At 38.0% G+C, this 14,292-nt stretch overlaps 2 protein-coding genes across 3 annotated transcripts; both read left to right on the top strand.

Moving 5' to 3' along the window:
• Positions 1 to 205: 205 nt before the first annotated feature.
• GOLT1A (golgi transport 1A) lies at positions 206 to 6,538 on the top strand. Of its 2 annotated transcripts, XM_070939764.1 has the most exons (5): positions 206 to 232; positions 3,142 to 3,233; positions 4,598 to 4,776; positions 5,235 to 5,298; positions 6,403 to 6,538. In XM_070939764.1, exons 1-5 carry the CDS (start codon positions 208 to 210, stop codon positions 6,439 to 6,441), a joined length of 399 nt encoding a protein of 132 aa, XP_070795865.1. In that variant the 5' UTR covers positions 206 to 207; the 3' UTR covers positions 6,442 to 6,538. The 2 variants fall into 2 exon arrangements, with proteins under 2 accessions (XP_070795865.1, XP_070795864.1); XM_070939763.1 differs by lacking the exon at positions 6,403 to 6,538 and having other exon boundaries at positions 5,235 to 5,364.
• A 4,310-nt stretch (positions 6,539 to 10,848) lies between these two features.
• KISS1 (KiSS-1 metastasis suppressor) lies at positions 10,849 to 12,963 on the top strand. Its single transcript, XM_070939761.1, has 3 exons — positions 10,849 to 10,918; positions 11,324 to 11,443; positions 12,604 to 12,963. The coding sequence occupies exons 1-3, from the start codon at positions 10,849 to 10,851 to the stop codon at positions 12,915 to 12,917; spliced, it is 504 nt and encodes a 167-aa protein (XP_070795862.1). The 3' UTR covers positions 12,918 to 12,963.
• The last annotated feature ends 1,329 nt before the right edge of the window (positions 12,964 to 14,292 follow it).

The raw sequence follows: 14,292 nt of genomic DNA, 5'->3' as shown, positions 1-14,292 counted from the left end.
ACTAGGCGCCACTATCTATTTCCTATATGATTGTAACAACACTGCCTTGTAAGATCTATAATGATAGTTCAATGGAGTCTCCATTGCAGAGAGGTTAATAATTTGCAAGATGATGCAGTAAGGGCTAAAGGTCTTTCCAAGGTTCACTAACTGGGAAATACATGGGAGTCTTGACAGCCAATCCTTTCTAAGCCTTCAGCAGGAAATATGTTGGAAATTACAGACATTCAGAGTAAGTATGAATTTAGCAAATAGGGTTTTGTGGATCATATTTCAGCAATATGTCATTGGTTTCACTAAAAATATAATAAAAGCTAATCATGGTGTCTGTTTGAAAGCTCAGCCTTTTTAAAAATTATTTTACTATTGATTGCTCAATTGGCACATTTACCTATTTTACTACAGGTTACAAATCTGCTTATGGGGAACAAGCTAAGTAAACCTATTTGCTTCTAGTCCCAGGAGACAAGTCAGATAACCTCATAGTATCTCTAACTGGTACCGATGATCTCTCAGCAGTATGATTTAGTGTAGTTTGAAATGTATTCATAAGAAGATGCTGTAGGATCATAACCAACAGACATTACAGACTTGTAGTAAATTGTCACCAAAAATATTTGTCGTAACCAAGATTGCTAATAATATGTGTATCAGCTGTGACCAACCTAATGTCTTTCGGATGTACACTAACTGGGAATTCTGAGTTTGTGGTCCACTACAGCTACAGGATACCAGGTTGAGCAAAGCAAAGCTAATGTAAATTAATTTAAGCGTAAAGGGGTGTGAGAAGCAAAACCATGCACTGACATTGATTTATACCAGGAATATTTCAAGATTGCTTAGCACATTGTAAGCCGCCCTGAGTCTCCGGAGAAGGGCGGCATATAAATCAATTTTTTTTTTTAAAAAAAAAGATGCTTAATGGAGTTTCTCTGGGTAAAAGAAAACCAGTGACAATAAAGGTTTATAATATTTTGTATTAAGGTTCATCATTCCAAACTTAGTAATTAAAACTTGTTCATTTTGGATCTGCACCAAAATAGAACCTGGTTTCAAAGATCCAAACTGATATTTTCACATGATCAAATTTTCTGGTTAAAATTGGAAAGATATAAAAGAAACTGATCTATATCCTATAATGCCTAGGCAAAATGGGGGGGGGGGGACATCTGATGCCTACAGACTTTAGGGACAGAAATTAGATTGAAAGAGATGAAGGAGGGCATCTAACCTGCATCATCAGAGGAATATGATGAAATTTAGCCGATGTCAAAAAATTCAAACAAGGTTGAATTTTATGTTGAGGCCACTATCGTACTTCAGACTTATGTGAAGACCCAGCTCTGTGGAAAAGGCTCTAATGCTGGGAAAAGAAAAGAGAAGGATGGACTCATCTCCTTCAGCTGAGTACTCTGTTGGGAGACAGGAAAAAACAGACTTGGGATCAATCATCTTGGAGAAAATCTATATGGTTGCTAAGAGTCAAAAACAATTTGATGATATCTAATCAATTAATCATCAATCAATCTGCTAATGAGGCCACCAGAAAATCACAAAAGAAAGCAATGGCAAAGTCTTTTCTGCAAAGAAAATCGAAGGGAAGGGTCCATATATTCAACAGCAGCTAGGTTTAAAATGAGGACAATTTCTATAAATGTCCTGTTGTATTGGAAATTAAGCTTAAACTTTGCTTGCTTGGTTGGTTATTTGTTTCTTTATTCAGAAGAAATAATCTGCTTTTCAAAAAAAATATCTTTGAAAAAGATTGTACAAAATAATTAAAATTCTGTAATACATTACGGCAAAATGCTCTTGACATTTTGAAGCAGTTTCTAAGAAGTATCTGTAAAATGGAAGCACCAAAGCAAGGGAAAGAGTTTGTTGTCACCGATACTTAGAGCTAATCATTGCAAATGGGCAATTAGAAATTATTGAACTGTTTGAAAAAAGACAAAGTTTGTCTTTCAAGTTTGTCCCTGTACCAGTGATGAAATGCACTTACTTTTGCTACCAGATCAGAAATGTGAGTGTACATGCCTCTTCTGCGCATACACAGAGCCTTCTACTTACCTTTACCAGTAGTAACCCACACCTGACCCATAAATATATAATGTGTCCTTTTACAAGGGTAAAAATAAGCTATGTGTAGAGAGCTGTAGTAAGTGATGTTTCTTTTGATGAGTATTTTTTTTATATATGTTTTCTTGGGAGGAGGGTGTAATTCTGTGTTTTCAATCTGCAAAGCTAGCTGTTTTATTTGTAAATAAATAAGTCAGAGTTTAGTAACATAGAATTGCATGGGCACTTTTCTTGCAGGCCATTTTTTAATCTTTGTTCAGCATAGCCACAGAGCTGGGAGGCAAAGAATGCTACATGTCCCATCCCCTAGGGAGATACACCTAGTGGGACTCAGAAGGGCCTTCTCCATGATGGCTCCCTCCCTCTGGAACATCATTCCTCCAGAGATTAGAATGGCTCTTCCACGCCATTCTAGAACAGTGGCTAACACTCTTCCGGAAGGCAAAGACCTGATTTTGCCAGAGGGCCTGGGGAATGCAGAGCAGGATGGAGCCCATTAAATGGCTCGTGTGATGTGTTGTTGCTGGGGTGGATTGAGTCACCATGTGTGAATAGGCAGCAATATAAATTTCTATAAAAAAAACAAAACAAAACAAAACAAAACAAAACAAAACAAAACAAAACAAAACAAAACAAAACAAAACAAAACATCCATGTAGCTGGGCCTGGCTTAGAAGAGTCTGATCAGCAGAGAATAGTAATAACAAAGCATTGTGGCAGAATATTGATTATAAATTGTAATTAATTGCTAACACTGAAGTGTGAACTAGAATTATTTAAAAGGATGATGCTAGGTTTCTTCCTTAAGAGAGGATGTTCCAAAATCCTGAAACCACCAAGCCGTCAACTGTATTTAAGGTGGCCAAGGAATTCTGGATGAGTTCTTCCCTCCAGGCATCAATGGTTGAAAAAGTTTAACCTAAATGAGTCAGCAGTGCTTCAGCTATCCTGAGCAGCAAAATCTTTTCCTTCCCCAACATTCCAGGTATTCCTTGCTCTTCTCAATTAGGTGATCCCTTAAGATTGCTGTGATTCTGATGGTACCAATTTCATCTATTGTAGAAATTGGTGTTGGGCTTGTTGGCTTTGGGATGTTCTTCCTCCTGTTTGGTGTATTGTTGTACATGGATTCAGTGCTTCTGGCCTTTGGAAATGTAAGTATTTTTTAAAATGTCAACTATTTCGTGCAAAAAGAAATAATAAGCAGTGAGTATGATAAAATAATAGACTGATTTATTTATAAAAAAAAACTAAATGGTTTTGATGAGCCCACTTTACAAAGAACTTGCACTCATATACTTTTATGTTTAAGGATAAGTGCATTTATTTATAAATAAAGTGATTTTTTTAAAAAAATCAACCAGGCACATGAGCTTTGACTGCCAGATCAGAATTAGCCATTTTAACCCATTACAGAATTCAGTTTAAAATTGTACATGGTTTAATAAATATAAAAAATGTTGTAAGAATGGCTGCAGGGTGACAGTGTTTCAAAACATAGAATACATGTAGCTTCCCATATCAATAGTGATTCAACACCTGTTGCCATGGACTTGAAGAGGAGAAGGTAAATCCTAAAGCTAGACATCAAAAATAGGACACTGAACTGTGAAATGGACTGGCAGGGAAGATGGGGAGAGAATGCTGGTGCAACAAAAAACATTCACATCCACCCTGCATGAAAATGCTACTTCATCCATCCATTCATGAATCAATTTCTGCAGGAAAAATAAAAGCATTTTCTGGCATTTTGCATACTGGTTGATCTCTGCCTAAGAGAAGAGCAAAAATGATAAAAGTCTTGTCAGGTTCATCCCAGCTCCCTTTTCCTCACTAGGAAGTGGAAATAGCATGCAAATATTCCCATCTCAGATCAATCCAATTGCACTTTGAGGTAACATCAGCAGGTATACATTTCTAGTGGACTTGTTTGAATTATTTTAAAAATGAACAGTTGCTATACAGGGGGACCTGTGAAGCTTTCATACCACCTTTCCTCTTGAAGATGATTTTTTGAAAAAATAGAAAAAATAGAACCAATGTTCCCTTTCCTTCTCAACAGTATGAGATAGTTGGTCAAACAGAATATAAAATTGGTCCGAACTATATATAGGATTCAGCTTCCATTATTATTTCCATAAAACACCATATTATGTAAAGTTTGCTATTCCTCCTAAGATCGGGGCTTTGACAAGGCAAAGGGGCTTGTGTGGGTAAATGAAATCGTGGGCTATGTCATTGGACATGTATGTGTCCAGAAGAGTCTCCCAAGGCAAACAGGCTATGACATATACCGCAGACTAACATTGATTACATCTGCCAACCCGGATTGGACCAGCATGGCGTATTATCGTCTAGTCCTTCCACATGCCAATATTGGTGTACACCTGTATTAGTTGGAAACTTGCAGAAGAGGCCCTCATCCTGCAGTGGATAGACAGTGGCTAAAATGATGGTGATGAATGATGATTCTGGCTACATTCCAATAAATCCTGAAATCTGTTCTTTGCTTCCTTAGATCTTGTTCCTGTGTGGCTTGGCTGTTATAATTGGATTAAGAAGAACTTTTGGATTCTTCTTCCAAAAGGAGAAGCTTAAGGGAACCAGTTTCTTTCTAGGAGGCATAATCATTGTTCTGCTTCGGTGGCCTCTACTTGGCATGCTGTTGGAGACCTATGGTTTCATTAATCTCTTCAGGTGATCAATCCTCCTAAAACCATTGCATTTGCTATGGGAAATTGTGTATGCAAAAGTTTCTGAGCTTGGTTTTCAGTCGGCTAATTCTCTGAGCTTGGTTTTCAGTCAAAAGAATGGAGTGGAAGTAAGACTTCCTTGAAGAAGAACAGGGATTGCAAGGAGAGCTTTTTGTTCTTTAGCCATGAATATTGGGCATTGAGGGCCCACACAGCCACCTGCAGGGTTGCCAATCAACACTACAAAAGATTAGGGAAATCTGAAAAAAGTGGGAAAAATAATCATCTGCAAATGTAAAACCAAGCTCTAAGAATTGATATAATCCAATCTGGAACAATATATATTCTGTAGTTTTTACTTTCAACAAAAAAATATTCATTCTGTCATATCTGATTTGGATCTCAAGTTCATTTCCAGTTGAATATTTTCATCAGTAATTAACTTTTTTCTTCTTTCTTTAGGAGCTTTTTCCCAATTGTTTTTGGATTTCTGGGATCGTTGGTGAATATCTCATTTTTGAACAAGGTAATGAAAAGCTGGGGTGATCCTGGGAGAAACAGGATTAGAGCGATAGAAATGCTGCACCTCTAAGCAGCCTGCCCTCTTCCATTGGGTCCTTGCTAACACATTGGCTATGTCTTTAACTTCTTTAATTGAGGATTCTGGGGGAGTCATTCCAACACATCTGGATAGAGATCATTGGGAAAAGCTGCCCTTAAAAATACAATAGGAGACATTACTGAAACAGTCATTCATGCCCTGATCACTTCATAAACTGACTACAACAATGCATTCTATGTGAGTCTCCCCTTGAAGACTACCAGTACTCTAGAATGCAACAGCTTGTGTAGCCAAGGGCATGCTCATGTAACACTTCTGCTTTGTGAGCTGCACTGGTTACTAGTTTGCTTCCGGATGTGATTCCAGATGCTGGTTCCCACAATATTGGATTAGCCAATTCAGTCTGGCACAGTTGGTACATTATGGGTTCTTTCAATTAGTCAAAGCCATTTAGCCAGACCCCAGAAGGGCACCTTGTCTTTTGCAGCATCTGCCTTTTGGAATGAGACTGAATGGTTCCCCCTCTGCTGGTATTTTGAAAGGGCCTCAAGACCTGGCTAATAATGCTGGTAGAGATGAATTCACAGCTTCATATTTTTCATTAACATAAACCCAGTACCATTCAAAAAGTGGAGATTTTTCTATTGATCTCACAGGCAGATCATTCCAGTGGTTTTCCAGTAGTAAATTTTTTTACTACTGTTCTGTGGGCGTGGCTTGGTGGGCATGGTGTGGCTTGGTGGGTGTGGCTTGGTGGGCATGGCAGGGGAAGGATACTGCAAAATCTCCATTCCCACCCCACTCTGGGGCCAGCCAGAGGTAGTATTTGCCGGTTCTCCGAACTACTAAAAATCTCCGCTACCGGTTCTCCAGAACCTGTCAGAACCTGCTGGATTTCACCCCTGGATCATTCCCTCTGCAGACAATGATCTTAACAGTGTGATCATTAATTGAATCAAACAAATGTAATCTGTCATATATCTCTTCTTCTTTTATCCTAGTTACTGTAATTTTCATTCCATCATATAATTCTTTATAAAATTATTAGTATTTTTTTTCTTGTTGCAGCTGTTTCAGAAATTTGGAGACACCAGCTCTGCAGTGTAACTTGACTGAATGACTTGTTACCAGAGACAAGCTCCCTTCTTACAAGCACAGACATTTTTTATGAATAGCCTGCTACCTCAGTAGTACATTTTATTTAGTGCTGATTTAAATAATTGATATGATAACTGTCAGCAATGTACAAGGTAATTGGTAGAATCATTTCTTGTAAAACATATAATTATAATGAGGTTTCCACCTTCTGATGCCGGTTTATACCGGCATCGGAATTGATGTGACAATGCTGTGTCTTTTAAATATACAAAAACACACCTCGATGATACCTGGAAGTATCATACATTGTGTAACAATGACTTGACAGCAATGCATCCAGCATTTAAGACATGTCAACTTGATTGCAGAAATATATCTGAATGGGATCTTCAATATTCAAGCAAGGACTAACACACAAATCTAACTACCGGTATAAAACTAAAAAGAAAATAACTAATACTTGCTTTTATCTAAACTACATAGAGAAGGAGAATGGGAAACAGGAAGATCCTGTTGTCTCTTAAAATATAAAGATCCGCTTTATTAATAATAGACCAGGTGAAAACCACAGAGGCAGAATATGAAGAATCTTCCCCCCTCCCTCCTCTCCTCTCCTCTCCTCTCCTCTCCTCTCCTCTCCTCTCCTCTCCTCTCCTCTCCTCCCCTCCCCCTCCCCTCCTCTCCTCTCCTCTCCTCTTCTCTTCTCTTCTCTTCTCTTCTCTTCCCCTTGTAATATCATTTGCATTAGCAATAAAAATCATGGATGCAGTAAGCAGTCTCCAGCAATACTGCCCCAGGGCCAATAATTTATATTATCTTCAGCTCTTTAAAATCTCTATCCAAAAGAGACAGTACTATAAAAAAAGGGAAGGATTTGGACAGATAAAATTAGAAATAGTAATTTAGCAAAAAAATTTTAAAAAGTAGAGTATAAAAGAACAACATTTAAATATGTCCATTTCCCTGACAAATTTTTGCTATTCTTTTTTCTGTAGGCAAGTTCAACAGGAAAATATAGTGGGTACAAATATTATTTGGGGTTTCCTATTTCAAATCTTATGACAAAAATGATGCAGGGGACAGTTTTTGTATAATGTATATTTTGCAATACATTTTATGTATCAAAACAATTTGATCTCCAGTGCAACTTTGTGATCTTTGATATGAACTGAGTGGAACTGAAGAGGCTTCTGGGATGGGAAGTGAAACATTTTCAACAAAAGAACCAAGAAAGTCCAGTTGCCTTTTGAAAAGTAAATTTTGGACAACCATGATCTGGATAGTTGAGAATCTCCATGGACTTTGATACAAATATTTTTCGTTTTTAACACTGCTAAATTGTAAAAGTAAATTAATTAAATGTCGTCTCAATCTCTGTATGTGTTAGATCACAAGACAAATAATAGTTCCGGAAAGGTAATCTCTAAACCAGGTCAGAACTGCACTGCCTGTTTTTTTTTCCTTCCCAATAAGGAAAGAATTTAGGTAATTTGGTCAAAAGTGTAAAGATAATTCAACAGCAAGATCTTTGTTCTCAATTTTCACATTGTGCAAATTGTATGGATATCATCTCCGAAGGGTCTTCAGGGGCATCAAAAGTCAAGCAGGCAGGCACAATCATGCAATCAGACTCCTACCCTCATGCACCATACCCTCACCTTGGTATACAGGAGAACAAACATCCCACACACCCCATCTGGAAACATCTCCGTGTATTCTATACTCTTTCAAAATGCAGGTTATAGACCTAGCAGTTAGTTACTTGGTTCCTTATTCAATGATTAGAAATGAAGGAGAAGGGAGCATTTAAATCAGAGCAAATGGTAGTATCCTCATCTTCTTTGTTGCTGATAATTTCAGTGTAATAGAGCAAATTGATTCCAGCCTATTTATACCAATTGTTCTTGGCTGTAAAGAAAAGGAAAGCAGAATTATTTTGATCTGGTTGAAGAAAAGAAAGAGATGACGATTTAATGAAACAATGCTTACGGAAATAGTTTTGGGTCTACCCTTCAAGATACAATAAAGCTGCTTAGGCAGGGAAATTAAAAAATATAAACTGGAGGCGGGTCCATCTTTGCTGATGTCACCAGTAAGGGCATTCAATAATTCAGACCCCAGCCTTAAGAATAAGGTGAGAGCTATAGCAGAGATCATCTCATCTTCTTCCAAGAGATCAAGACTTTGGGCCTGGACATTGCAGGAAAAACTTAGGTAAGTAAAGCTAAGGATGTTGAAGCTGGCAGGTGGGTGGCAAACCTATACAAACACTTATTTATCTGGGAGTAAATCCACTAAAGACGACATGGTTGCAAATTATGCTAGAGAATTGTGCATATTTATTCAAAAGTTCATTCTATTGCTTTAAATGGGATTCTGCAGAAAATGTTCATAGTTTTGGCTCCACTGTCATATTTCAAGTAGATAGCTCAGTATCGTATACCTCTCCTTCCCAGCCTCAAATGCATTTTTATCAATTGGAAAGTTTTTGGAAGTGGTGTAGGTTTCGGACTGTGGTTTTAGACTAAAGGCAGATTGTGATTTTTAAAAATGGTCTTGCTGTTACTGTTTAAGAGGAAAAAGATCTTAGAAGTAGAAGCACTTAATACAGTATGTATTTACACATACCTGCAACTTTTGTGTTCCTTTTGCCTCTGGCCAAGCAGGGTTAGCTGGATTTGGAAAACATATGCAACCTGTTCATTAGTGGTGGAATGGGAATGAAAGTTTGTATGCTGAATAATGATCCCTCTGTTTCAAATTACATTTAATTCACTCTAATTAAATTTTCCCCTTGTATGAATGTATGCATATTCTCTGTGTATGCTCTATGTCTGCTTGTCTTCTTCATAATAGCTAGTTATAAATGTTTTCTGCTCTACAAGTTTGAAAACTGGTCTCAAGTCTTATTTTTTTCCAACAACATTCTTTGATCCTCACTGGTCAGGCAAACTCTACAAAGAATGGAAAACCTTGGCAAAACATTAGATGGAGAAGCTGTCTAGAAATGCTGCCTTCTCAGCTGAACCATAGCTTCATCTTTCCAGATGTGCACAGGCCAGGTTTCCACCCATGATCCCATTTTTCTGATCCACAGCTGTATTCTGTACTTTAAGGCACTAATAAATCACAGGACATTGAAGACGAGAAAGAGAATGACAGGTCTTGATCCACAATAATGTGTCAGTGCTGTGCCAGTCAGTGTATAAGGTTCTTGCTTTGTGAATGCATTTTTTAAAAACCCTATTATGTTCTATCTAAATAACTATTTTTGCCACGCATTGGAATTTCTGTTTAGAGACAGACCATTAACTGTGTCATAATAAATTAGACTTAAATTAAGGGCTGTAACTACAATAATTAGTAATAATTAAAAGTAGTAAATCAGTAGGTAAAATAGCAAAGTAGCAAAGCAGAGGTAATATGTTTGTGTGATTGGACAACCAAAGCCAACAGGAAATGAACCAACTGTCAAATAGATTGACACTGGAACTTAACCAGAAGATTGGAAACCTGAGTTTAATTTTATATTCAGTTCACACTCAAAACAAAAAAAAAACAATCCACCCATGCATGTACCATGCATACAGTGCTTGCTTCCTACCAATGATTCTGAGCCATATCAAACTGGAACTGAGTTTATTTTAGATATACTCTACTAAACATTTCCTCTATAACTACAGTGGGCATATTTCTTGGAAAAAATAAAGGACAAACCTGAAAAAGCGGCAACTCTAAAAGAGGTTCGTAAGGATAACAAACGTAGTTGTTTATAACTTTGCTTTACAAAAGAAAATGTAAGAGCAAAACCAAGGAAAAAATTATAAAAATTCATATTGTAATAAAAAATATGAAATCAAACAGTATGTATAAATGTATCTTAAAAAGACAAATTAGTTTCCATATTTGTCACATGAATGTGAAAGATTGTGCATTAAATGGTACCATTTGTACAGTAAAAGTTAAATGACCCAAGATCTAAAGTGAGTTTTTGAAAAGTAAAACTAAAGGACAGCTTTCTGAAATAAAGGACTGTCCTTTATAATAAAGGATGTATGAATACTGTATATATAACCTGTTCCTGATGTCTATACCAATGTTTTTATCAAAAATAATTTTTATATGCAGACTTCAATTCTAAGTCATGGAATATTTTGAAACGATCATGCTTTCAAACAATAGTGTTTATCAAATTCATTACTATCTTCCTCCTATATAGAGAATATGAACTGCTTAGATTAATAATTTTCCCAATTAAGTAATATCCTTTAGTTGGGAAGCACAATTAAACACAGTGAATTCTTTTTTTTCTTTTTATGTGTGTTGAGAACAGTGGTGGGTTTCTACCGGTTTGCCCCAGTGGTGGCGGCAATAGGCTCCACCCACCCGCCCGGACGTCATACGGATGCTCTGCACATGTGCAAAAGGTTCTGTGCATGCGCAGAAGCACCACGTGCACGCTCCCGGTTCCGAACTGGTAGTGAAGGTAAGTGAAACCCACTACTGATTGAGAAAGAGAGAAAATGATACTTTTGTAAAAAAAATCAATTATTGTACCCTGTTTTCCCCAAAATAAGACATCCCCCGAATGTCTTATTGAGCGCATGGCAATAAGGATCAAAAAAAATATAAGACAGGGTCTTATTTTCGGGAAAATAAGGTAAATAGAGATGAATGATAAAGTATAACAAAGGCTTAGCTGAAAAAACTGAAGATTTGAGCCAAAGTAAGTTTGAGAGAGATGTGAAAAGTTAGTTACAAGTAACTAAAAGGTTCTTTTAGAGTCCACCTCCCATGGACTCTGTTTGCATTTGGCCAAGGGATGTAAACCACACTGTTTGGAAAACCCTGATCTAAAGTGTTCTGGCTTCCTTCCTTTTTTTTATCTTAGATCTGCTGCATTTCAGAATGAACCTATTATGTTCCCTGCTTATGTTCGTGTTATTCTTCAGAGTTCAGTTTGGAAAACCTGCAGACAGCTATTATCCTCTAAAGAGCTTCTGGCCTCAAGGTAAGGAGAGGCAGTCTTGATGGACTCTTATTAGATTCAATCTTGTTGTAAACTTAGTAATGATCTGAAATTGCCTTGCAAAAGAATGTTCACTGCTATTTAGAGAACATACATGTGGTCCTTGTGTCACTGCATCCTGGAGCTGTGAAGAAATATAAAAAATGCTAAAGGCAGGGTGGGAGGAATGATCACCTGTCAGCAACTCTGCAAAGAAACAATCTTGTTTTGGGTTCCATCGACACCTAGTACACAAATCCCATGGCGGCGGGGGGGGGATTTGGTTTTGAAAAGTGTTAGGGGTGCTAATTGTGTTCTCAATTGCACTCTTGAATTATCTTTTCCTTTTCAAATCTTGCGCACAATTTAGCCTTATATCCAGTGGTGGGATTCAAGTAATTTAACAACCGGTTCTCTGCCCTAATGATTTCTTTCAACAACCAGTTTGCCAAACTGCTCAGAAAGTTAACAACTGGTTCTCCCGAAGTGATGCGAACTGGCTGAATCCCACCACTGCTTACAGTATATCCATGCTTTTCATCATTTCCCAGACCTTCAATTCTGCCATGGTGAATTGGCAGGGCTTTGAATTTGACATTTCCTTTATCATAATGGAAATGAGCCATTATTTTTGCTGTGGCCCCACTCTCCAGAACATATCCCCCCTTGAAAAGAGGTTAGCCTTTTGAAAAGCTCTCAAAACTTGCCTTTTTTCCCCCCATCAGACCTACCCATTGGTTCATCATGTATTCTTATTTAACCCTCTTGTAATTTTGTTCTTACTTGTGTTTATTTGTATTAATTGACTTTTATATTCTGTTTTAATTGTTGGTTTTATTGTATAATCCCTGGTCACCCTGTGTGAGATGGATGTCCATATAAATTTGCTGATGATAGATAGATAGATAGATAGATAGATAGATAGATAGATAGATAGATAGATAGATGATAGATAGATAGATGATGGATGGATGGATGGATGGATGGATGGATGGATGGATGGACAGCAGACAGACAGACAGACAGACAGACAGACAGATAGATAGACAGACAGACAGATGAGACAGAGACAGACAGACATGTTATTTTACAAGTTCTACCCTTCCCGGTCCTGATGCTTCTCCAAGTATGTTCTCTCTATAAACTTTTCTTATTCTTTCTAGCTAAACCCTCCAGAGGCACAGCCAACTGGATCCACTGGGCTAATGACATCCCATGTTCTGAAAGGAGCTTCAGCTCTGCTGCAGAAGGTCTGAAACCCACAGTAACCCTTCTGTGCAAGCGGCAAGAGCATCAAGTGCAGTTATGGCCAGGGACACCTCCAACAAAAAGCAAGGGGGTTCCATTACTGGAAGGGGCATTGCTGTTAGAAGGGACCCAGGATCTCTCCACCTACAACTGGAATTCCTTTGGGTTAAGATATGGAAAGAGGCAAGCAGTAAAAGCCCAGGAAAAATCAAGAAAACCTCAAGCATAATGGAGAGGGGGGTATACAGAGGAGGGGATGGTTTGAGATGGATCCCTTTTTCATTGTTCCAAGGTTATAACTACCGACATTCTTTAAATATTTTTGTTGTTCAGTCTTTAAGTCATGTCTGACTCTTTGCTACTCCATGGACTATAGCAGTGATGGCAAACCTTTTAGGCACTGAGTGCCCAAACTGCGTGCACATGCCCAAACTGAAAGATGCATGCGAGCGCACAAATGTGTGCATGCATGCACTTGCACGGACATACATGGACATGCACGCATGTGCAGCAGTGATCGGAAGACCAGCTGGCCGGCAGGAGGTGGGGCATACAACACCGGCAGTGCGGCAAGAGATAAGATCTTTTTCTTTCGTGAGCTTCTGTTTTGTCATTTGCAGGGAAACAGAAGCTTGTGAAAGAAATGCCACGGAGATCTGACCTGGGGCGATGGTGCACATGCCAGCAGAGAGGGTTCTGCGTGCCATCTCTGCATGCATGCCATAGGTTTGCCATCACGGGACTATAGCATGCTAGCCCCCCCCCGCCCCCCGTCCTTCACTGTTTCCCAGAATTGCCCAAATTCATGTTCATTGTATTTATGATACTATCTAACCATCTCATCCTCTGCCGTGCCTTTCTCCTTTTCCCTTCGAAATTCTTTGGCATTGCCCTTCTTTGGGATTGGAGTGCAAATCAATCTTTTCCAATCCTGTAGCCATGGTTGACTTTTCCGAACTTGCTTGCACATTGAGCGCAGCCCTTTAACAGCATCATCTTTTAGGATTTTAAATAACTCAGATAGAATACTGTCACCAAAGCTAACTCTTTGAGTTTTTAACCAAATAGGTTGAAAAATGTGCCATTCACGGATAAGCCAATTGTAAGAATTAAAGTGTATGGACATTTTGAGGTTTTATTTTTTACCATGTTTCATGCTATTTTGGTGAAAAATTGAGGCTTGGCTTTTCTACAGAAGGGCTTATATTGTATGTGGTATATATAGTACATGTTTTTTTTAGAATTAGTCATTGTTTCTTGCTTTCTTTAACACCAGGCATTACAATAAAAATAATTAATAAACCACATTAAAGTTAATGTATTACTTGTGTTAATTTGTGTGTAGTGTTATTTTGAGGCAAAAAAAATTAAAACAGCAACAAAAAGAAATATAGCTATGAATGTGGTACAATTTACCATACAATTTTGACTATGTTGGGAATCTTAAGGCTGATTTATAATTGCCCACAACTACCCATAGCCATTGCCACATACCTACACTGCCCAGATGTTGATGGGTAAGCAGAGGCTGTAAAGGGCTACAGTCAAGCTGACATAAACACCCCCTGAATCCCAACTGCTGGTTGTGTAGAGATATGTGCCCT

The sequence above is a fragment of the Pituophis catenifer genome, unplaced genomic scaffold (genome assembly GCF_029215685.1).
Source record: "Pituophis catenifer annectens isolate HBS135680 unplaced genomic scaffold, rPitCat1.0.hap2 SCAF_3, whole genome shotgun sequence".
Lineage (NCBI taxonomy): Eukaryota > Metazoa > Chordata > Lepidosauria > Squamata > Colubridae > Pituophis > Pituophis catenifer.
The sequence above is the reverse complement of the archived record's forward strand: the minus strand, read 5'-3'. Positions and strand labels throughout refer to the sequence as shown.

What these genes read in the sequence shown, in the direction of transcription:
- GOLT1A (XM_070939763.1), top strand. Translation starts at nt 208, where the DNA reads ATGTTGGAAATTACAGACATTCAGA. An exon ending in GGAAATTACAGACATTCAGA is followed by an intron (nt 233 to 3,141) that starts GTAAGTATGAAT and finishes CATCTATTGTAG; the next exon opens with AAATTGGTGTTGGGCTTGTT. An exon ending in GGTTTCATTAATCTCTTCAG is followed by an intron (nt 4,777 to 5,234) that starts GTGATCAATCCT and finishes TTCTTTCTTTAG; the next exon opens with GAGCTTTTTCCCAATTGTTT.
- KISS1 (XM_070939761.1), top strand. Translation starts at nt 10,849, where the DNA reads ATGTGCAAAAGGTTCTGTGCATGCGCAGAAGCACCACGTGCACGCTCC. An exon ending in GTTCCGAACTGGTAGTGAAG is followed by an intron (nt 10,919 to 11,323) that starts GTAAGTGAAACC and finishes TTTTTATCTTAG; the next exon opens with ATCTGCTGCATTTCAGAATG. An exon ending in AAAGAGCTTCTGGCCTCAAG is followed by an intron (nt 11,444 to 12,603) that starts GTAAGGAGAGGC and finishes TATTCTTTCTAG; the next exon opens with CTAAACCCTCCAGAGGCACA.